This window comes from Talpa europaea (assembly GCF_964194135.1).
Source record: "Talpa europaea genome assembly, chromosome: 3".
NCBI lineage: Eukaryota > Metazoa > Chordata > Mammalia > Eulipotyphla > Talpidae > Talpa > Talpa europaea.
Genome location: NC_140069.1, coordinates 111,327,075 through 111,350,148, shown reverse-complemented (window position 1 = coordinate 111,350,148; position 23,074 = coordinate 111,327,075). Strand labels below are relative to the sequence as shown.

Below are 23,074 nucleotides of genomic sequence, written 5' to 3'. Positions count from 1 at the left end.
ATGACAGAACATAATACAAACCTTACTTCTTATGGCAAGACACATTACCTTTTTAGTTACTTATTTGAAATAAGAATATTTAAAAGTACCATATATTTTTAAATAAAACATTATTGTATATTACTTTCACATGAATAGATCAGGAATTTACTGACCAAAGTCATCCTTAAAACGTGACCAGTCATGCTCATAAAAATACATTAGTAAAAATTATAATTTGGATATTTTTGTTAACTAAAGGCTAATATATTGAAATTATTTAAAAGTACAAATGTTACTAAATATTTCATACAAATTTTCACATATTCATTCTATTCCACTAATACCCATGCTAGATTTTTTAAATTATTCTAAAATCATTACCTTTAGCATTTTCTCATCTACTATTAAAGACAGTTAAAGAAATAGAAATAAACAAGAAATTCACTCAAAAAAACTATTCAGGGCCTCCCCGGTGGCGCAGCGGTTGAGCGCTGGGTTGCGAAGCTGCCTGCGTCCTCTGCGGCACCGGTTCGATCCCCGGATGCTCCCCGGCCACCGGAGGAGGGTCCCACATGGCGTGCAGACCTCTCCTGCCGCCCGCTGCTCCCCTCAGCAGTGTACTTCGGTCCTTCTGCCTGCTCTGCTCCCCGCTCTGGCTCTGGTGAATTCTCTCACCCTCCCGCGCTTCTGACTGTACCCAGTGCATGTATAAACAAAACAAACAAACAAACCAGCAAACAAATAAAGCATGCCTCTATAAAAAAAAGAAAAAAAAAAGAAAAAAAGAAAAAAAGAAAAAGAAAAAGAGAATTGAAAAAAACTATTCAGAGAACAAATTAGAAAATCTTTGGAATTTCGGGCATTTACAATATGGGTGTACCAAGAGTTGATAGTGAAGAAAATACTTTGTGAAATAAAAATACGTATATTTCTTAGTGAAAATCAAAGAACACTAACTACATGGCTATATTCATTTCAATAGTGTAAGACAAAATACTAATATCAGTCATAAAACTCTGATAGGGTAAATTTTTAATACTATAAAAACTGTTACTAGCTATTAATGGCTATCCCAATGGAATTTTTACTCTGTATGATAAGCAGAAATAAAATTCAATATTAGTTAAGTACCAGTGAAGAAAAAATATCTGATAAAAATCCATATATCGATAACATGTATATTTTAATCTTTGTAGGATACTGAAGTATTACTGTCTGAAAACCTATTTGTAGGGCCTACCCGGTGGCACAGCAGGTTCGGTGCAGCGCTGTGAAGCTATCCACAGCCTCTGCAGTGAGGGTTCGATTCCTGGCTGGCCAAGGAGATACCCACATGGCACAGCAAACCTCTCCTGTTTCACCCGCTGTTACCCTCAGTAGTTGTCTTCGGTTCATCTGCCTGTTCTGCTCCCCACTGTCTATGGTGAATCCTCTCACCCATCTCCCAGCATCTCTGGCCTGTACCCCAGCTCTTGTATGCATAAATAAATCTTTTTTTAAAAAAAGATTTATTTGTAATATTTATTGAAATATGTATATTTCAATATAAATATTTGTAATATTTATTGAAAATAAAATATTCAAGCTCTAAAGGACCCATGGGATAATATGTAATATATATGGCTCTAAAAGGCAAGAGTCCTGTCATATCTAAATAGTAATAGCTTACTGACACATTATAAAATACTTAACAAGAGACTATAAATACATCATTTCCATTCTATGAAGTACAAATTAAGGCTAACTTTTTAAAAAAGTCATATCCATACAGTTTCTAACATATTTTCAAAGAAAATTTATACTGGATTGAGGTAGATGTATAACCCTTAGGTTTTGCAGATCATAACATCCCAACTTACAAAGCTGAGTTATTATTTTCTATAAAGGGAACTGGTGTCAAAATCATATACTGAAAATCAAAACATACATTCATGATTATCTTTGGTCTCAAACACATTTGCATGACTAATTTAATCTACAGGCATAAAAGTTGCTATAAATAGATTTTAAGTAAAAATACACTGAGAAAATAAACCCTACACTAATGAAATATGATGGCAATCTATATTCAAATGCCATACCCTCAATGAGAATCAAATTTTCCCATGCTTGGGTGGAGAAATTTTAGAGATGGCACATAAATGCATCCCTTTATCTTGATTCCAGTAAGGAGGAAAGCAGGTTTCTTCAAAGAGAAGAATCACAAAGTTCAGAAAAGAATGTTACAATTTCTCACTCTTCAAATTGTAACTTCGCCTTGCCTCCCTCAAATACAAATTTTTAGGACAATTATATTTACACAGACTTCTTTTCATACATAAGACATGTAAATAATAGTACGGTAGGAAGACAGCTAATAGCATCTAAAATCCATACCCCCATCTGTAGATGCTGTATACAATTCACAGGTGTGGGCAGGACCTACAAGTATGGTGGGAACTCACTACCATAGTATGTATATGGTGATGACATAATCATTCCCAGGATTAGGTTAAATATTAGATTCCCTCTTAGTCAACTGGACAGAAAGACCCTTGCGGACTTGGAACACATGCAAGGCCAGACTGTGACAAGGCCAAGTGACAAGGGACTGCTTCTAGGAGTATAGCATGTCTAGAGCAGACCCTGGGTGATAAACAACAAGACAATGAGAACTTAAACTGTCTAACCACAAGGATCTAATTCTTGTAACAAATATAGAACTTGGAAAATGACCCTGAGTTCCGGAAAGATTGCAGCCCAGGCTACAACTTGATTGTGGCCTTGGGAGATCTTGAGCAATGGAGCCTGCTAAATTGCCTGTAATTCTGCCCCACAGAAACTGTGAGATAATAAGTGTATTTTGTTTTATATCACCAAATTTTTAGAAATTTGTTTTGGCGCATAGACAGTCACTACAAATAGTAACATGCTAATATCATTGAGCTAAAGTCATTGTGCTCGTTAAACAATGAATGAAATTTTAATTTTGTGAGAGTTCAAGGTCTTGGCCAATTCTCTAGAAAAACATGCTTTAGATTCAAAACAATGGGTTACTGTGGTGCTCTTTTTCTCTTTTATTTGGTCTATATCCAACAAATAATTTTCACTTTCGAAAATGAAAGTAAATTCAGACATAGATATATAAACTTGTGGCATTTTATGTAGTACTTAATTTTGTACAGCATTTTGCTGTTGAAAGGTACTCTAAGACTTCTGAGAGGACAGCAGCAAAGCATATATTCTATTCTCTATAAATTCTCCCAGAAAATAGATGGATCAACAAGGAATGCAAAATCAAAAGTTCATTGGCAACACCACCGACAAAAGTGACCATTAAAGGCATCTCTATGAGACTCCAAGTATAAGCAGGTGAGGATGAATTACGGTGAGCAATACTTCACACAGGATATTACTATCACGCAGGAGGAAATAGAGAAGCAACCAAGTTCTGTGGATCAGGGAATGAAAGCACCTCTCAAATTTCTAATATGCTCTCACTATAGTGTAGCATCACTTTACAAAGATAGATGAAACTGGGAGGATTTTTTGCAGATTCATTATGCAAGTGATTGCAGGGACTCTGTGGGAAGGATAAATTTCTAAATACCCTCAAAAAAATCATGTCCCTTTAGAAGGAAATTGCTGGAAGTAGAATATAAAAGATCTAGGAAAGGGATAAAGAGGATCAAGGAACAAACAATAATTAGAGAAAACAGGGAGATGTAACAAGAAAAAATAAATAGGGCTTTCATGGCATATATATTTACTATATTATACATATATACATATATACACACACATATTTTTAACATTACAAAAACCAAAAGAGAATGGTGAATTTTAGAATGTGAAGCTAGAAATTTTTCCAACCCATGCTTTCTTTGTAAAAGTTCATGAAATGTTTTATGCTCTATGGTGGAGGACTGAGTGCCTTGGTGATGGGTGTGGTGTGTTAACACGTCTGAAGGGGTATGAACTTATATCTCTGAATTATACATAGTGTTGTGTAAACCAATGTTAAAAAACACTAATTTTATATAAAAATGAGTAACAGCAAAGGTCCCTGCTGAATTCAGTATAATGCTACCGTGAGAGAAAAGAATCAGCACCAGAATAACATTACAATGAAAGTTTGTTAAAAAGAAATGGCACAAAACAGATGAAAATTAACTGTGACTTAGGATTTTAATAGAAGTTAAAATAAGAAAATGATAGAGAAAAAAGCATAAATCAAAATAAGAAAATCTTAAAAATGAGGTAAAAGTGCTCAGGAAGGATTTTGTAATAAAAAGAAAAAATATTTTGAAAATGAAGACTAAACTCCAAGTGGCCAACAAAAAGTCAAGAGTTTATGTCTTATAAGAAAAGAAAGAAAAAGAAAAAAAGTTGACCTGGGTACTTCTTTCTTTTTTTTTAAGCATACAAGAACTGGGGTATAAGCCAGAGGTGTGGGGCAGGGGTGGGAGGGCGAGAAGATTCACCAGAGATAGAGTGGGGAGCAGAACAGGCAGACTGACTGAAATACACTGCTGAGGGGAGCAGTAGGCCAGACAGAAGAGGTATGCTGCACCACACTGAGACTTTAACCCTTGTGCTACCAAGGAGGCCCTGATCTGGGTGTTTATTTCATGAGGATATTTCATTTGTGAAATGATCCAACAATATGATTGTAGGCTATGTACTTGTATTTACATTAAACATCATCAAAAAAATTAAAATAATCACATAAAGAAACAATAGTGGCCTGAGAAAATAGGCTTGAATTCTTGACACCAACAGAAACACTGTTTGCACCCACAATTAACTAAGATTCCTCTCATAAATACCTCCAAATTTCACAGGTTCATCATTTCACAACATTTTGACTCTGAGACTTCTAACATTGAGATCACTCCCTCATTTCTGGGCTTTCTCACCTTATGTTTTCCTCCAAGCCTCCTTAGTCATTCCTTATTAATCTTTGTAGGTTTTTCTTTCTTCCAGCAGCCTTTCAAATACTACAATTTTGAAGCTCCATATTCAATTATTTTACATTTTACTCAAATATTCTGTCTATGCAATATTATCATGCCTAAATATTTCAGTTTTCACACTGGAGATTGTTAAATTTATATTTCTAGGGCCTCCCTGGGGGTGCAGCGGGTTCACCGGAGTGCTGTGAAACTGTCTGAAGCCTCTGCAGTGCAGGTTCAATTCCCGGCCAGCCAGGGAGCTACCCACATGGTGCAGCAGACCTCTCCTATCTTGCCCACTGCTCCCCTCAGCAGTGCTTTTGGCCTGTCTGCCTGTTCTACTCCCTGTTCTGTCTCTGGTGAATCCTCTCACCCTCCCATGCCTCTGGCCTATACCCCAGCTCTTGCATAAATAAAATAAATCTTTAAAAAAATATATATATATTTCTAGCTCAAACCTTTCTCATATAAAGCCACCCATTCTAGCCAACTGGTAATGAGAACTCACCATTGAAATATTCTGCAGTCCCCCTTATGGCAAAGTAATTCCCCACCTAGCTCTATTTCTATGAAGGTAAGAAGGTAAGGAGTCATATCCTCAATAAATTGTTATCTTTTTCTCTACTATCCTCAACAAAATAAAACAACAAGCCTCCTTTCAACACTCCTAACTCCTACACTTTTTGTATACGTTTTCCCATTATCTGAAAGTAGAATGTTCCTGTTTTGTATGATTTGCTAAGTTATTTTTGGGTCTGAAGGCTACTACCCTTTATATGGACCTTTTTTTTTTTTTTTTGCATTCTCAGACCCAAAATTATCATACCAAATCGGAATGATCTACTTTCATATAGCAAAGGAAACTTCTATCCATCCTCCTACTTCTTTTCCTTAACAATTTTAGCTCAGGATAGAAAAGGCTTGTATTACTCCCTTTATTTTGTCACTAGTCAGTCATTTTTAATCCCTTACATTCTAATTTCTCATTCCTTTCCCAAAAGTGCTCCCTCTGTCACATTGATGATGTTGTCTATCATTTAATTTTTTTCCCCTTATATGTGTGATTATGGATTTGCACAAGTCTGATTAGTCCTGTATTTGTCTGTCTGCTAAGTTTCTGTTTACACTGATACTCCCCAGACATTCTACTGTCACTTAAATAATGGCACTTTCCAAGTATTTTCATGTAATGGAGAGAAGAAAAATGAGAGAGATTGAGAGAGAGAGAGAGAAAAATTGAGACTTCTTCATGACCCATTAATACCGTAGTTTTCAATAACTTGATCTACTCTGATAATATTCTCTCCTGACTCCAAGATCTATTTTTTAAAATGATTGTAAATGGAAATTTTAAAAAAGTGAAACTGAGAAACAGTGAGCAGTTTTTGTTCTCACAAAGATCTACTGTGCCTCCCTAGCTCCTTCTTGCTTTTAAAACCCTTTTCTCCATTCTCAATCATCAGGAAATAAAATTTGAATTGTTTTTTAATCCTTTTCATGAGCAACCTCCAATAAAATGTCAAGTTACACAAATTTTCCTGCTGTGCTCCTTCTCCTATCAGTTCTATTCTTCCTTTCCTTGCTATTGTAACAACACTGTTAACTAGCCTCATGATCTCTCACAAAGACTCTTGTTATAGCCTCCTTTAATTTGTCTGCCTTTCATCTCTCTCTGCTTGAATAAATCCAAAATATTACTAATTTCATGTCAATCAAACACTGTTCATGGCCTCCTTCATGGTCTCCAAGTTGTCTTTAGAAATAACTACAGAATGACAATGTCTAGCATAAAAAATTCTGTATACATTTTCCTCAGAGTTATCGCCTATTGTCCCCCAGCCAAGCAGACTAATGTTGACAAACTTATCCTGTGTGCATATGCCTCTGAGCTTTTTAATCAAAGTATTTTCCTTACCTATAATTTATAATTTTGCATATCTCAGATAAAATTTTATCACTTCTTCAAATACAGTTTTCACTAAATTGCTTACTTCTCTTATTATCATATGGCCATATGTTCCTCTCATTTTATTTATACATATTTTTCCCAAAAAAAGTTTCAAATTGTAGTTGATATTTAGATAATTATGGTAGAAAAATATTCGACATTCATTATGTATATGAAGGTGAATTACATGGAGCTCCACTTTGTCCACTGATAGTTGCAGTTTTTATTGAAGTAACTTCCACAGAAAATGGTAAACTAAATGAAACGTGTAAAAAACAATTATTTGAAGGACCTAGAGATCAGTTAAGCAAAGACTAAATTATTTTTAATTGAGGAAACTCCTTCATTTATGTGGTGAAGACTGACTAAAACTCCAGCAGGAAACTAGAGACTTCCTAGCTTAGCTGAGCAGAGAACAGAGATTTAAAGTTCCAGATCAGCTAAAAAGCAAGAAAGAAGACATATCCAGCGAGGGAGAGAGACAGCTGTGTATATATTCCTTTATGCTCCATGGCTGACACCTTAACTGCATGTGCAAGCAGACCCTAAAAAACTACGGCTGGAAATTTCAAGAGATTTTTGGATGTTGCCTGTCACAAGAGAGTTCTGAGTTAAAGTGTTTAGAATAAAACCAATTGTCTTCAAAAGATCTTAGAATCCAGAATCTTGAAAACACATGATCTATAATGACTGGTATACAATAAGAATTACTAGACATGCCAAGAAACAAGAAAATGTGGTACACAGTCAAGAGAAAAAGTAGTTAACACAAACTTAAGTTGATATTAAAACTAGCACACAGAGATTTTAAAATCTGCTGTTAAAAGTATGTCCAAAGGCTTAAAAAAGAAAATATAACCATAACGAGTAAAAATATATGGGACTATTCATTACAGAAAGGGAAATTATACAAAAGAAAAATTCTAAAACTAAGAAGCACAATAACTACAGGGACCACTAATGAGGTGTGTATAATAACATATTGAAGATTTCAGAAGAAAGACTTACAAATTAAAAGTAAACCAGTAGAATTTTTCCAATCTGAAATAAAAAAAGAGAAAAAACCCCATTTGTAAGGCAGGAATGGACACAGTGCAGGTTTTCTGATCCCATGCAGACCGGGTAAAGGAGCAGTCAGAGTCCTCATTGGTTTTTTGCAGGTCTTTTATTGGGGTTCACCAGGCATATGTCAGGCAGGGGTGCTGGGGGGCCGGGAGGCTGGCAGGCCTTCCAGCCCCCAGCAAATCCTCACTCTATCTGGGCTCTCTGGCGTTCTCTGCTTCTTCTCTGCTTCTCTCTCGGCTTCTGCTGCGGCTGGCGTCCCCGTGACGCTGCCCTTAAAAAGCACAGTCTTAGCCCAGGTGAATCCCATCTACCTATGCCCACACCCTATTCCAGGTGCCCGCCATCAGGCATGCACTCAGGACCTCAAGGATCCATCATCTATCCTGATGGCAGGAGGGCAGAAAAGCCTGACATTTTTCCTTACCCTACACCATTGTACTGTGGGATACTGTCCAAAAGTCTAACAACAACAACAACAACAACACACACACACACAATCCCTGATGGAGAGGAATAAGGGAACACAGCAGAAATATAATTGAGGTAAGGATGGCCAAAAATTTGCCTAATTGGATACAAAACATAAACTTCCATAATCAAGAATCTGAGCATTCCAAGAAATATAAATACTAATCTCTCTACCACTACAACATACACATACAGAAAACACTAGAGAAAATCTTTCAAAAAAAAAAATCTTGAACGATAATTACAGAATAACATCATTATGAATGAAACCTGAATTTACATCAGAAAGAGATTAGAATAAAGCATTTTGAGATGCTGGAAAAAAACTGAAAACAATAACAAAACCTGTTAACCCAGAATTCTATATCCATGGAAAATATCCTTCAAAGGTAAGGATGAAACTTTCAGAGAAATCAGAACTGAGAGACTGCCTTGCCAAATAGATCTGAACCACAAGATGTTTATATTTTTGACTTTGCATCTATGTATATACATAGGAATACTTTGTATATTTGTATATATGTAAATATTCTGACTTTGCTCTGAACCAATTCACCCTCTTTATCTCTAAAGTTCTTCCATTTATCACCTGCATAATTTATTTAAAATAATTCAGTGAATAGACCATGATGTATTTGTATAAGCAACTGAACTTGAATCTCCAACTAAACTGTTTAGTTAACATTTAAAATATGCTAATCAAAAATCCTGTGTATAAAGATGCCTAACAGTTGAAGCACTTCAATTAGGGGCATTCTCCAGAGGCAGCTAGAGTAAGCACTTTAAATAGTGCTAATTATATTTGCACCTGGGTATTAACTAGTACAAGAAATATGAGAAATAATTTTTCACTAGCAAAGTGAATGCTACTTTTTGTATGTGTTGGCTGAAAATATTTTATAGTGACTGCTGCCCTTTCATAAGTGGTGGAATAAAAATTAAGAGAATCTAGCTAATTAACTGCAGATTATCTGGAAGTTTGCTTTGTCTGTGATCATCTTAACGTAGGACTGGCCTGCTAATGAAATGAAAAGAAACAAAAAAATAACAGATCCTGACATCAGAATATTTTTTAATGTGCTTCAGAGTGAAACTGTGATGTAAAGTGTTTGAAAATGTGCCTAATATAAGAGTTGGAAGTTTAACCAGCTTGTTGAAACAGGTTATACACGTAACTGATTTTCAAGACTGCTTGCTAGTAAATATCATGTGGCAGAATTCAGTTGAGATTTGTTTTCATTATACATTATCACCTAGTGATGGTGCCTTGGGAGAAGGGAGGCATAGCTTTCACCTACTAATATTAACTTAAAGCAGTTTACAATTGGCACCTACCACCAATTCCACCTTCTCCTCCTCCTCCCACAGCTCAGAAAGAGTAATTACAGAATCAACAAGTCTTGGCATATCCCTTGTAAAATAATGTATGTTGTAATTTTATTTATATAAACATGCATGTGTGTGTGTGTGTGTATTCATATAGATGTTCTAGGTTGGTGGTTATAATAATAAAAATTTATGTGAAAATACAGTTTGATATTAAGAAATATTTTTAAGTGGACAACTTAAATAAATGAAAGCGTTCAGTAAATAAATGGATAAAAATTAATTGGCTCATAATTCTGTACTAGACAAAAGTTTTAAAGACCCATAGAGATCATTTCTCTGACTCAAGCAAACTTTCTGTAGATTGGAGCAAATGCTACAACTCCTCTTTTAAGACATAGTTCTTTTTAGCATTACTCTTTTTGATCATGATGAATGAAATTGTTTTACCTCCAAATGGTATCCAACTCTGATGAAGGCACAATGTGGGTCAAAAGCTCCAGTCCCACAGATCAGAAGGTGTGTCCTGTTATAGTGATGCAATACCCGGACATAATTTGCACATTCACTCTAAGGCAAGGAGAAAAAAAAAAATAGAAATTGATCAGTGTAATAAAAATGTTTAGCCCTTTTTTGTTTTTCCAAACCTTAGAAATTTCATGTTTAAATGTCCCCTTCACTAGAAGTAAAGGGATAAATGAAAAGAGGACAAGGAACATTAAGTAGAAGAGATTAGCATTATATTACATTATATTTAGCATTATATTACATTACATTATATCTAGCAGTGATATATGAATTATATTTCATAAGAGTTGATCATTTTTTCATATGTTCTAGTACAGGATTAATGAACCAAAAAAGAAGTCTTCAGAAACTTATTCAAGCATAAAAATTTGCATTGCAATATATTCTTCCAAGTAATTAAGTTATTCCCAACACTGCTGTTTTTCAAGTTGTAGGGGCAGAATGGACAGAGTGCAGCTTTTCTGATCCAGCAGATGGGGTAAGGGAGGAGTCAGAGTCCTGGAGCCCTCAGTGGCTTTTGCAGGTTTTTATTGGGATTTACCAGGTACATGGCAGGTAGGGGTGCTGGGGGGCCAGGAGGCTGACAGGCCTCCCAGCCCCCAGCAAATCCTCACTCTATCTGGGCCCTCTGGCGCTTTCTCTGCTTCTCTTTTTCTTCTCTCGGCTTCTTTCTCGGCTTCTTTCCCGGCTTCTACTGGCGTCCCCGTGATGCCGCCCTTAAAAGCCCAGTCTTAGCCCAGGTGAATCCCATCTACCTATGCCCACACCCTATTCCAGGTGCCGCCATCAGGCATGCATTCGGGAGCACAGGGTTCCCTCTTCTATCCTAATGGCAGGAGGGCAGAAAAACCTGATGCTTTTTATCTTACCCTACATAAGTGCACACAAACAATCAGCATATCAGAAAACTAGCAATTAGTGAAAGTTGAATTTACACATGCAGACTTTCAAGCATTGAAAATATTTGATGCCTAGGCAAGTCATATTTTCAAATTCACAGATTCACATAAAGCATTTTCATAGAGAGCTCTTATTGAAATAGAAATATACCAATAAAAACCATATTCAAAACCTATTATTCTAAGATTACAGTCCAGAGATTAGCAAACTTTTCCTACAAAAACCCAAAGAGCAAATGTATTTAGGTTGATATGCCAACTGAGCTCTGTTGCAACTGCTTACCTTTGCAGCTTTCACATGGAAACAGCCATTAGCATTAATGATGGATCCCTGCGGTCCTACATGCATGCTTGATGGCAGACACCTGGACTAGGGTGTGGGCATGCATAGGTGGGCATATCTGGGCTGAGACTGGGCTTCTAAGGGCGGTGTCGTGGGAACGCCAGCAGAACAGGAGAACGAGAGCAGAACCAGCCAAGCAGGAAGGGAGAAGCAGAGAAGCAGAGCCCAGGAGAGAAGGCCAGAGAGCCCAGAAAGAGTAAAGATTCACCCGGGGCTGGGAGGCCTGCCAGTCTCCTGGCCCCTGGCATCCCTCCCTGCCATGTACCTGGTAAAAGCTCAATAAAAGCCTGAAAAAGCCACCAAGGGATCCAGGACTCTCTTTTACCAGTCTACCCGGATCATAGAGCTCCTGCTCTGTGCCATCCTGCCACTACAGTTGGCACGCCACCTTTGTCCGAGGAGCTCTAGTTTGCCTATATTGGCATTCAACTGAAAGCTTTTGGAGACAGTGTTTATGCATGTTTGTATTCTCCAGTTAATCAAACAAAGTATGTAATATAATTTGCATGTTTAACAAAGTTTTAATGCATTAATCACTAGGTGAGTTTGATCGTATGCTGAATTAAAAAAAGTTTAAAAATTTCATCAAATCAATTTGTCTAAATTATTTTAGCAAACACCTTCTTGGCAAATTAGGTATTGCCAGTTCATTTAATAAAAATCATGAGAAATATTAATCTTTAATGCTCAATATTACTTTGATAACAATCTGTGCAATTATCAGTAAACGTGATGTTTTATAAGGACAGATGGTGACTTTTAAAGTCTTCATATGACAGCATTAGGATCAAAAAGCCAGCAGAACCATCTCCCTTTAAATGATTCAGATTATAGCATTCCCTTGGTAAGAATGAGGAATGAACTACTGAACTGATTACCCAGGGCACACAGATATATGAAATTTCCTCAGTTTCTCATTCATGGAGCGTTTTATTCTGTGGCTAGCCCATGTGATTGGAAAAGCTAATCATTCAGGTATGGAAAAAATATCCTATTCTCTAAGATTTCATCTCGAAACACTGCCACATTTTGAATGAGTCAATTAGACCATATTTTGTCTCTGTTGGGCTTAGATTGACACAGCCTAAGTGTGCTCATTAGTCAGCATCATGCTGTGGAATAAGTCAGCAAGAATGTCTTGACTCATTCCTTGGCTGTGACCCAGTTGCTACTGAGAATCAGGAGTTGGTTCATAATGTATGTTAATCTTTTACATGGGATTTTTTTCTTACTAGAAAAAAAAGAATAAGGTAAATATCAAAAGGAAATATACATGCCTTCCTCCCAGGACATGTATGTGTCAGTGGTCAGCTACTGCTAGCACATTAGGTGCTGCTGCACCACCTTTCCCACTCACTCACTGCAGGGAGTACTGGTGTGTTGATTCTGTAAATAGGAGAGATCCTGAAAACATCATGGAATAGGTAAAGAATGCTTATTGTCCTTGCCTTCTTTCATATTTTTTGATTTCCTCCTTTTGTTGCTTCATTTGTCTCTCATTTACTAAACAAAGCAAAATGAAATCTCATAAAGAATGTATTTAGCTTTTCCTCAAATGGAAAAATTACTTGTAATTATTTTTCTCCCAAATACGAGAACATAAGCATCACTGCAAGGGATTTAGAAATCTGAGTTAAGATACAATAAAACAAAATAAAAATCAAGATCTGCATAGCACCTCAGCTCCCTTTAACACTACATTGAAAATGTGTGTGTGTGTATACATACACACACACACATTTTCAATAATATATATATATATATATATATATATATATGAACACACTTCTTTTCTTCCTGAAATTAACTGTTATATACTTTATAAGAACAAATAAAAAGTTAGGGATTTTAGTCCATTGTGATTGACCAGCACTGTAATTCAAGATTTAATTTATCATGAACAAAACTTACTGTGTCTTTTCCTTTCATTATACATTCTTCTATTTTTAGTGTTGTACTCGGCCAGTGTATCTGAAATAAAAGATAATGTGCTATTATATCAATGCATATAAAAATAAACCACATTGAAAAAACATTTTATTTTTTCTGCAATTCAGTACATGTTTTTGTTCTATTTTTGGAGAAGATAAAGACTATCTTATTTACATCATTATGTGCACAATTAAGACACTTATCTTTAAGCTTTTACTTCATACTCAACACAGTTTTTAAAAATCTTTTAAGGCTCAGCCTTCAGAAACTGCCCACCTTTCAACCAGCCCTGTCCTGCAGCTAACCTGCTGCCCTTCTAGAAGCCAGTCTTTCTTCTGAACCTGACTGTCTGGCCCTCTAAATCATGCTCCTCCTGGAGATGGGTGTATGGTGGTTTCAATAATATTTGCTGCATGAAAAGATGAAAAAATGAATTACTACAAGCTCTTATTTGTGATGTATCATCTAAAATACCACATGAGACTTTAATTTTTGAAACATTTTAAACTCTATCAGTTTCCCATTGAATTTCAGAAATAACTCATTACATTTCATATTTCTTGGTTTTCTTCCACAAAGAGAGAGAATTTATCAAATACTTCTTTTTCATCTCCAATAATACATAATATTTTGCTGGAGCCACAGGCAGATAACAGTAAGTAGTTAGTATTGATTTTACAAATTCCTGACTGAGAAGTATATTTTTTTTAATGAAAGAAATTGATTTCTCCAACATTTTTTCCCTTAGACTGCTTCTGTTCTTTCTTCTTAAATTACACAACTAATCATACCAATGTGTTAGAGAGTGTATTAAGAACTTTATTTAAATTTTCTTTCTTTTGCCTTGTAAATTCATGTGCAAAGGTTTGAGATGATTACACTACTATTGTAATTTATAGCTCATTATTACCACTGGTTTTGAAAGGTCCCGCTTTTATTTTATTTATTTATTTATTTCCTTCCCTCATCCCCTTCACTTTCTACTTGTGTCACTCTAGAAGGCAGTCATTGTCAACTGAGATTAGGTTCTTTTTGGCTAATATTCCTATATTTTTATCATATGTATATTATTGTGTTTTGTTCAAATGAAAAATTGTATGTAAATACTATTTTTTAGCTTATATAAAACTTTTCTCACCTTTTTTCAATAAGAATTGAGTTTTGAAGATTCCTATACAAAGTCCTATGCACACAGTCTGTTGTTGCTAATTTTTTACTAAACATCTTAGATTCAATATTTTATTTACTCTTTACCACACTATCTCAAAGGCATAGCGTTACCCAGGAACGCAGTTTATGGATGGGGGAGGATGCAGAATGTTATCCATTTGAGTAACTGTAGCAACTGATAAATTTCCAAATGTTTTCTCTGCCTGAGGACTTTACAATACCTACTTAATAGTTTAACCCTACATTCGGTGATCAATGCCCTCCTACACCTGACCGAGGAAGCTCGACCTGTCCCATTTCTGTGCCTCTCTCAGATTTCCATAAAGCACCTTCTAATGCTAAAGTATCATCTTTCATGGACTCTGCTAGTTAGGTGATAATGGATTCTATTTTGAGGGACATGGGCTCTACTAGAGCATATTTTTTTTTTTCCTTCATTGCTCTCAAAGTCCTTCATCTTGCCTCTAGATGCACAGGTCTGTGTATAGAACACCTAAGATATTCCCTCTTCCATGCCTTTCAGGCTACCCCAAAGACATGTCTATGGTTCTTTTCTTTTTTTTTTTTTTTTAGCCAATCAACTCCTATTCTCAAATTAGCAATTTAGTGAAGAAGTAGAAGTTTCTCAGCAGAGTAGCCTGGTCCTCTCAAGATATTAATATTTCTAAAAATACCCTTTTCCTACAAATAGCATCCTTTTCAGAATGCAAAGCAGTCTTCAGGTCCTGGATTGAGAAGGTTTCAGGGATAGCTTTTTACTACCCAGTGGGATTGTCTATTGCCATTAGACAACATTGCTAGGACTAAGCCAATATGAGACCCTTTTCTGATCTATGCTAATTTGTTCCCTTAAGATCCCTATGATCTCTCCTTGATCTTTGCCTTCCCTTCCTCTGCCACGATCTCATTCTGCTAGCCTAAAAACACATTCAGGTTTGTAAGTCAAAAGTAGATGTTACTCAAAAAAAAAAAAGTAGATATTACTCATTGTAAGTTTCTTTGTTTCTAATTTAGCATGCACATTATTTAGCTATATTTAAAGTAGTGGCCAACATTCAAAAATGATAAATTGCATAAAAACACAGATTTCTGATTTTGCTAGAAAAATCTGAAGACAAACAATAGGCATACATTCATTTATAACAACGTTCCTCTGAAATTGGAAGCTTGACATCTTCTTTCAATGGGACAGGAACTCTGATTTGCTTTAGACTTTTCTTTAACCTCACTGGCCTCTGCAGGCATTTTTGGTTTTGAAATCTGATATATATGCTTGAATCCCAAATACGATCAAGATTGAAGTGATTTTTTTTGTAAGTTGTGCACTATGAAATTTGTGTGCTAGAATAGAAAAGGCTTATCACTTAACTCATACATTATGTAGACAAACCCATTCCTTATACATTAGTAATATGGGAATTCATAAAAGTAGTGATAAGAACATTTTATTATGATGATCTTTATATGATTAAAATTATTATCATATTAGTAATCACTCTATGGTTTGAATTATAGGTATAAAATATTATTTTGATGTTCTTTTTAGGTTAATGGGTCTCAAAAAAATGTTCTTACAATATTCTTTGTCAGGTATTCTTTTGCTGTCATAGCACTGTATTTAAAATTTTATTTTTTAATTTTTTTCATGACTTAAAACAAAATACAGTACATATATTGATGCCAATCATTCTTAGTAAAGATTAAAGCCAAGTAAACAGAAAGTAGAATTGGATGCAAATAAACAATAGATTAACATTGGACAAAATCCTATTTTACTATGAATTTTCAGTCCCCAAAAGCTTATTTCTAAATATAATTCAGTTCAAAAAAACAAATGACTAAATATAATGATTTATTCTAAGACACAAGACAACAAAACATACAGTTAAAAAAACACACTTGTTTTTAAAGTTTTGAATGAAAAACATGAGGTTTTTTTTTGTTGTTGTGACACAGAAAAAAACAAAGGGAAAAAGAAGGGATATAAAGGAAAGTCAACTAAAAAGCCAAATATACACACATAAAACCTTAGAGTCAATGTTCCTGGTTATCACAATGAATCACTCTATCAGTGAGTCCTGCATGATTCAGGAAAGAGAGTGTAAAATTACATCTTCAGGTTTGGTAGCAGCCTTACATCTGCCTGAAGACAATCACTAACAATAACACGAGAGAGTAAGGATCTTGGAAGTGACATGTAGAATTGATAAACTCACTAATCCATTATTTTGAAAAAAAATCTTTATACCAAGGGATTGATTTTCTCAGATTTATAAAATCCATTCTAACTTGAGATTCTGCTTGGTTTTGGAATTGTGATTTGACTGTGGATACATAATTATTCAAAAGGATATGATACAACATGTGTGTGTGTATATGTGAATAAATATGAATTTTTATATATGTAACAAAACACAAATTCATTTTAGAGTCATCTAGAACTGGAAGGATTTTCATTCCTTATTGCTATGAATAAATTAGAGAACACCTCATCTGTAATTCAGAATAATAATTCTTAACACATTTAACTTATGAGATGCAGGGCTCTTAGAATATTAGCATTCCTTCTTACTCATTTTTCTTCATTATGTAAAATGACAACTTTCTAAAACTGTATTTCCACAATTTCAGTGTTAGTAACTCAATAATTCTTTTGAAAAATATTATCAAGTTCAGCTTTTTAATGCTGAAGTAGCATGTAGACCAGTAAAACAGCCTCAACATATTACTCCTTTAAATCATTGTTTTATAATGATTATTTCGGGACAATTTGAAAATACTGTTTGGGTGTGGAGGGGACAATTCTCTATAGCATTTGTACATATCTATGATAGCTTTTGTTTCATTCTATCATTTCAAATAGCTTTAGGAGATAATAAAGAGTCTCCCTCAAAGGCAAATGGAAGACTGATCTTCTGAACAGGATAATGGAGATAATTTCCCCTTTGGGCAAAGGTTGTACAGGTTTGCTTGCAGACCCTTTATAAGATTGGAGTTTTCTATGTTTGAATTTAATCACATGTAACACATAATTCTTTGTGTCTGCAGCATCTACCTGGCTGTTGTGTGTCACCTGCATTGTGACCTCAGGGAGCAATGACTCTAAGGGAAACATTAAGCTCATACAACCTGCTGTGCTGTGAGTAACAGAGTCCTTTGTCTCTGACCCAGAAGTCTGATGTCTCTGACATTTATAAAACTGTCACAGCATCTATACACCTTGTCTTGAATGCAAGGTGAAATTTCACACCCTTGGCAGTGCTGGACACAAACAAAAGATTATGTATTATGTGATGTTGAAGATAAAAACTTTTCTAGCATTGTCATAATATGCCTTGTTTCTAGCAGCAAACCTAAGGATGTCAATTGTTCAAGGAATGAAAAATAATTCTTGCAGGCACACCTAACAATTTCACAAAAAAACCTTTCATGATATCTTTTTCAACAGATAGTATTTCTTCTTTGATGCTCTTCTTACTTTCTCAACCTGGGACTGTAATGGTTTGTGTACTTAACTATAACTTCCTCATGAGACTATAAGTTATAGAGAGCAAGGCTGTGGATTATGGCTGTGTCCCTATCAATGCCTACCTGCCACAATGTCTTAAACACAGTCACTGCTTACTCAATGTCTGTTGACTGACTTGTATCAGTCAACAAGTCTTTATTACATTCCTTGTAAAGTCAATCTACTAAAGGAGCTTACAGCAAAGATAAGAGATAAGACCATTCACATGAAAATTAACCTGTATCTAATGAATAAGATAAGTAAGAGTTTTCAGGTTAACTAGGAAAGAAATCCTGTAGGATGTTAGCAATAATCTCTGAGAGAGAAAGAATTTCTAAGGGCAGAAGAAAGGATCTTAGTCAGATTACTCTAGGTATATGGAAGGAAAAAAGGAAGAATATTAAATTACGAACAATCTCCATTGTAAAGTTCAACATATGGAAGCTCTTCAAAGGAAAGTATTTTTATTTTTTATATATATACATATAAAAAGTTTTATTGTTGTTGTTTTTAACAAAATTTAACAGGTTTAGAGCTATATTAAATACTCACGCTTAGGTGAGAAAATATCTCACTGAAAAAGACCTCACTGGAAATGGAAAGTTATTATAAAGCCATCATATACAAATGATCTGCCAAGATAGTAAAGGAAATAATTTTCATTTGGTTTTTGGCAGTCAGTGTGTCTTTTGGCTCTGCTCTAGGGTTAAGCATCAACAAAAACCCATAAAATTAAGCTATTTTTTCTGCACAAAACATTTTTAAAGGCAGTTAAACAACAGGGTGTAATGCTATTTTCAAATATGTGTACCAAAAAAGGCATTAAAAGCAAAAGGTTAAATACATATCACAATACTCCCACAATATAATTTAATTGTTGCAATGCAAATTAGCAGGCCATTTACTATACTTGCATACCTCAAAGTAGAAAAACAAAATAAAAATTATATTACAAAACACATTTTCTGGACTCCCTACTGAGTCTCATAATTATACCGGAACTTAAGACTTAACATCTTATTGTTACAAGATGTTATAACACTCAGATTGAGGGGAGTAAAAACAAATAAACAATAAAGAAATAATTTATATAAAAAGATTATTTCCTTTTTTATTTAAAAAAACAGAACAATCCAACCTGTCTCTTTTAATAAAATACAGTGAAGTGTCTAAAACACTATTATAACTTCATCTAATATTCTTTTCCTAATTCTTATTCTAATGAAAAATGTTTTCTATTTTAGTTTTTCTTTTTACAGTTTATATCTATGTATAGCAAAAAATATCCATCAATGTGTAATTTAATTATGGCCTACAAATATCATTTAAAGCAAGAAAATATGTTTTGAATATAATGCATTAAAAGAGTCCTAATGGTTAATAAATGGTAGCCTTTAACCTGATGCACATTATCTTTCTTAGTATTTATGTCTTTACATTTAATTATAATGACTGTCATTCAGGTAGTTACTATGCCATAATTACAATCTTTTGAACTATAGAAAAGATTTGCACTTTAAATGTTTAGACTCTGAAGCATTTGAACTAGAATAATGTTATAACTGTATGCACATTACTGACCTTTCTAAAGAATGAAATTTTCTCAACTGCTACCATTTATGTGAAAAAACATCTGCCACTTATATGCAAATTATATTTAATGCCTCTTGTCACTCAAACAATTAAATTTAATTTTTTATCTCCTTTGATGTATTAAAGTTGAATACACAGGGAAAATATATTTACATATGTGCAGATATCTATATACTTGACATCCATAGATATATCTCTATTTACACTTTTCATATCCCTGGTATCAAATTAAGTGGTATAATTTTAGCTTAAAATAGTTTTAGGAAACAATTTGGAAATTTAGAATCTTAGAGAAAAATTATGTATTAAAATTTATTAAACTGAAAGCGTATTACTCAATATGGAATATTCTATAAAGTCTCATTAAAACAGCCTAAATAAACATACACATTTTAATTTCTTCATATAATAAAGAAAAAAAAACTGTATACCTTAAACCAATAATGTTACTTTCCAGAGAATAATTTTAATTTGTTTTTCAAGAAGTCTTAGTAATTCTCAATTGTATAAAGATTGCAAGGGGCTATAGATTGAATATAGACAAGTGAATCTCTTATCTGTAGCTGAATACTGAAGCCTCTTGGGGCTCTCAGTCTATGCTATAAACAAGTGGGATACAGTTCTCTCTTATACTAGTCTGTGGTTGTTTCCACTACTTTCTCCAATAACTACCAATTACACTAGTTCTAGCCATTAGCAAACTGGAGTGCAAAAATGAAATGGGAATAAGAAGCAAAAGGAAAGAAACGCCTCATAACACAAGCCAGAACTAACAGCACACTGAAGACCAATTTGGGAGACATGAAGGTCACACCAAAGCAGTAATATGCTTTGTAATGATGTGTAGTGGAAAGAGTATAGGTTCTGAGGTTTTTCATTCTGTTACTTCCTGGCTTCACAGCCCTAGTCTCCTCTTCCTTCCATTTATCTAACATGCTGCTGCTAAAGTAATCACTAAACTACCATTAAAATTATGTTATGCACATATTCAGAATCCCCCACTGACTGTTTCACTGCCTGAAGATTAAATTTCAACAGCATAGCAGTCAATCTTCTTCATGATCTGCTTTCAACCACATTTCCATCCTTAATTCTTACTTTGTATCCTGTTGCTGCCCATATGCCCCCACCTCCCCTAATTCAGCAAGGATATTAGTCATTATTCCAAACTACTCTGAAATTTCTCTTCTTCCTTTCCCTTACTCTATTACCATTACCAATCAGTGTGAATAAAAATTTCAACTATTATTTAGAATCAGTTTAAATTGTATTTCCTCTGGGAAGCCCCACTCCCTGCTTTTATGTACGTTCTTAGCATATAATTTGGAAATTTCTTATATAGCCATTCAAATTGTGTTATTTTTGATGTACGTATATGCATGTATATTCTCCATTACATTATAAATAATTTAAGGAAGGTATTGTTTTATTCATTTCTGTATAATTTTGTTATCTTCCTACATGTTTCATAGAACTTGGTTTAACAGCCCTTAAAAATATATAGTGCTCTTATATCTCATTTAAAAATGGCAGAGCATTAAAATCCTATGCTGATTCTCCATCTAGTTTAAATAATAAACATGAAAGCAAGTATTTAGATGATACTACCTTTAGGCACTGTTCTAGAACAACAGCTCAACTGATTCTCTCACAAAAGTTGTTTGGTAAGTACTAAGATTATCTTTCTCTTATGAGTAAGAAAACAGAATTAGAGATAAAGTTTAAGTTTCCCAAGATCACTCAGCTTCTAGTGATGGTGTTACAGACTGGCTGTGGCCACAGAAATGGGTGTCATTTTCTGCACTCCTACTTCCATGCTGCCATCATTTCAGACACTTTGGATCGCAACTGCCAGTATGCTATGAAGCTGACTAACTAAATAGGGGAAGCGGGATGAAGGAAAGAGCAAAGCTTACATATCTATTTAAGATGGAACAGAATGTAAGGAGAAACACATGGAGAGGCTACTCTTCAATGCTTTGGTAGGTGGGCAAGATGATGGCAGCCCATGGAGAATTAGATGGTATATTGTGAAGTTCAAGTTGCCGCTTCCATCTTTTTCTTAAGGCTCCCCCAGTGTGAGGTGACTTGACTCCTGATAAGCTTTTCAGGCACAACCTGCCTGGCTCTGTGCCATGCCTGTTTGGCTGGGCATTTGCCCACAAGGGCATAGATGATTTTTGGAATATGATCAGGAGTCTGTTATTTGAAATCCTTTTATTTTGAAATCCTCTCTGCCTTTGTGCATAAGTATGGCCACACCTTTGGAGTGGGCAAAATGTTTCTTCTTTTCCCCTTCAACAGTTGGAGATACCTGGTTTCAGTAGACCAAGCAATCTCACTATAGAATATGTGTTATTTGCTATTACACTCTACTATTTTTCAAAAGGTCTTATAATATCTATGAATATGTTAAAATAAAGCACAAATAAAATGAGTATGTTGGTTATTTTTGTCAAATTTAAAAAAAAAAAACTGTTGATTAGCTGTACTGAAAATGTAACATTGATCAGAAAGAATCAGAATCAGGCTAACTTTCTACCAATAAATAAATACAAACAAATTTCCATGATAAAGCTTTTTTTTAAATAAATACAAATAAATGTGATAAATATGAATAAGTAAATACATTGTTCTTATGTAATACAGTAATTCTAGATACTACATGAAAAATTTTTATCTTGACCCTATCTAGAGAATTTTTTGGTAGTTACTTCTTTTAGTTTACTAATTAACATTATTATCATTTCTCATCAATCTAAAACACAATTATACAAATAAAGTGTTTTAAAGTTACGAGAAAGTTTTTTTAATCCTTTCTATAAGGATTTTCAAATTGATGAATAATTTGTCAGAATACTGGGTTGGCTCTTACATGCCAACAAAAATACCAGCATATCTTAGTTACTTAATTTTTCCCCATTCTTGGGCATATTTTTTAAATATACCTAACATTTTCAGAGTTCTTCTATGAACATTTAACTCTAAAAAAATTTAAATTAATTTTGCATGCATCTATTCAAATCCTCTCAGATCTAAGCACAATTAAATTATACCAAGGACTGGCATTTAAATTAGTATTCATGTAAAAATAAAATTTAATTTTGCTGCATATATAACTGTTAGCCAGAGAATCTAATTATAACAAAATAAACTGTCTTCATCTCTCTGACCACATCTTAATATTACAGAAGGTATAAATAAATTGGATGTGGAGGGTGTGAGAGAAAAAAGTGCTCCTTTATCAGTTATATAGACTGAAAGTTCTTCCTCAGCGCAAAGCTGTAATTTAAACTTAAGTAGTAAATGAAAGAGAATTTAAAGAGGAACATTTTAACAGATGAAAAACAAAAATCAATTTTAACATGACTAGCTCTA

At 34.4% G+C, this 23,074-nt stretch overlaps 1 protein-coding gene across 1 annotated transcript in view; it reads right to left on the bottom strand.

Moving 5' to 3' along the window:
• SEMA3E (semaphorin 3E) overlaps window positions 1–23,074 on the bottom strand; it is a gene marked incomplete at both ends in the record, with an annotated part of 207,632 nt that overhangs the window by 71,976 nt on the left and 112,582 nt on the right. Inside the window, 2 exons of the mRNA XM_084230173.1 lie at window positions 10,174–10,293; window positions 13,405–13,464. Coding sequence (XP_084086299.1) covers window positions 10,174–10,293; window positions 13,405–13,464 — 180 coding nt within the window. The remainder of the gene's footprint in view (window positions 1–10,173; window positions 10,294–13,404; window positions 13,465–23,074) is intronic.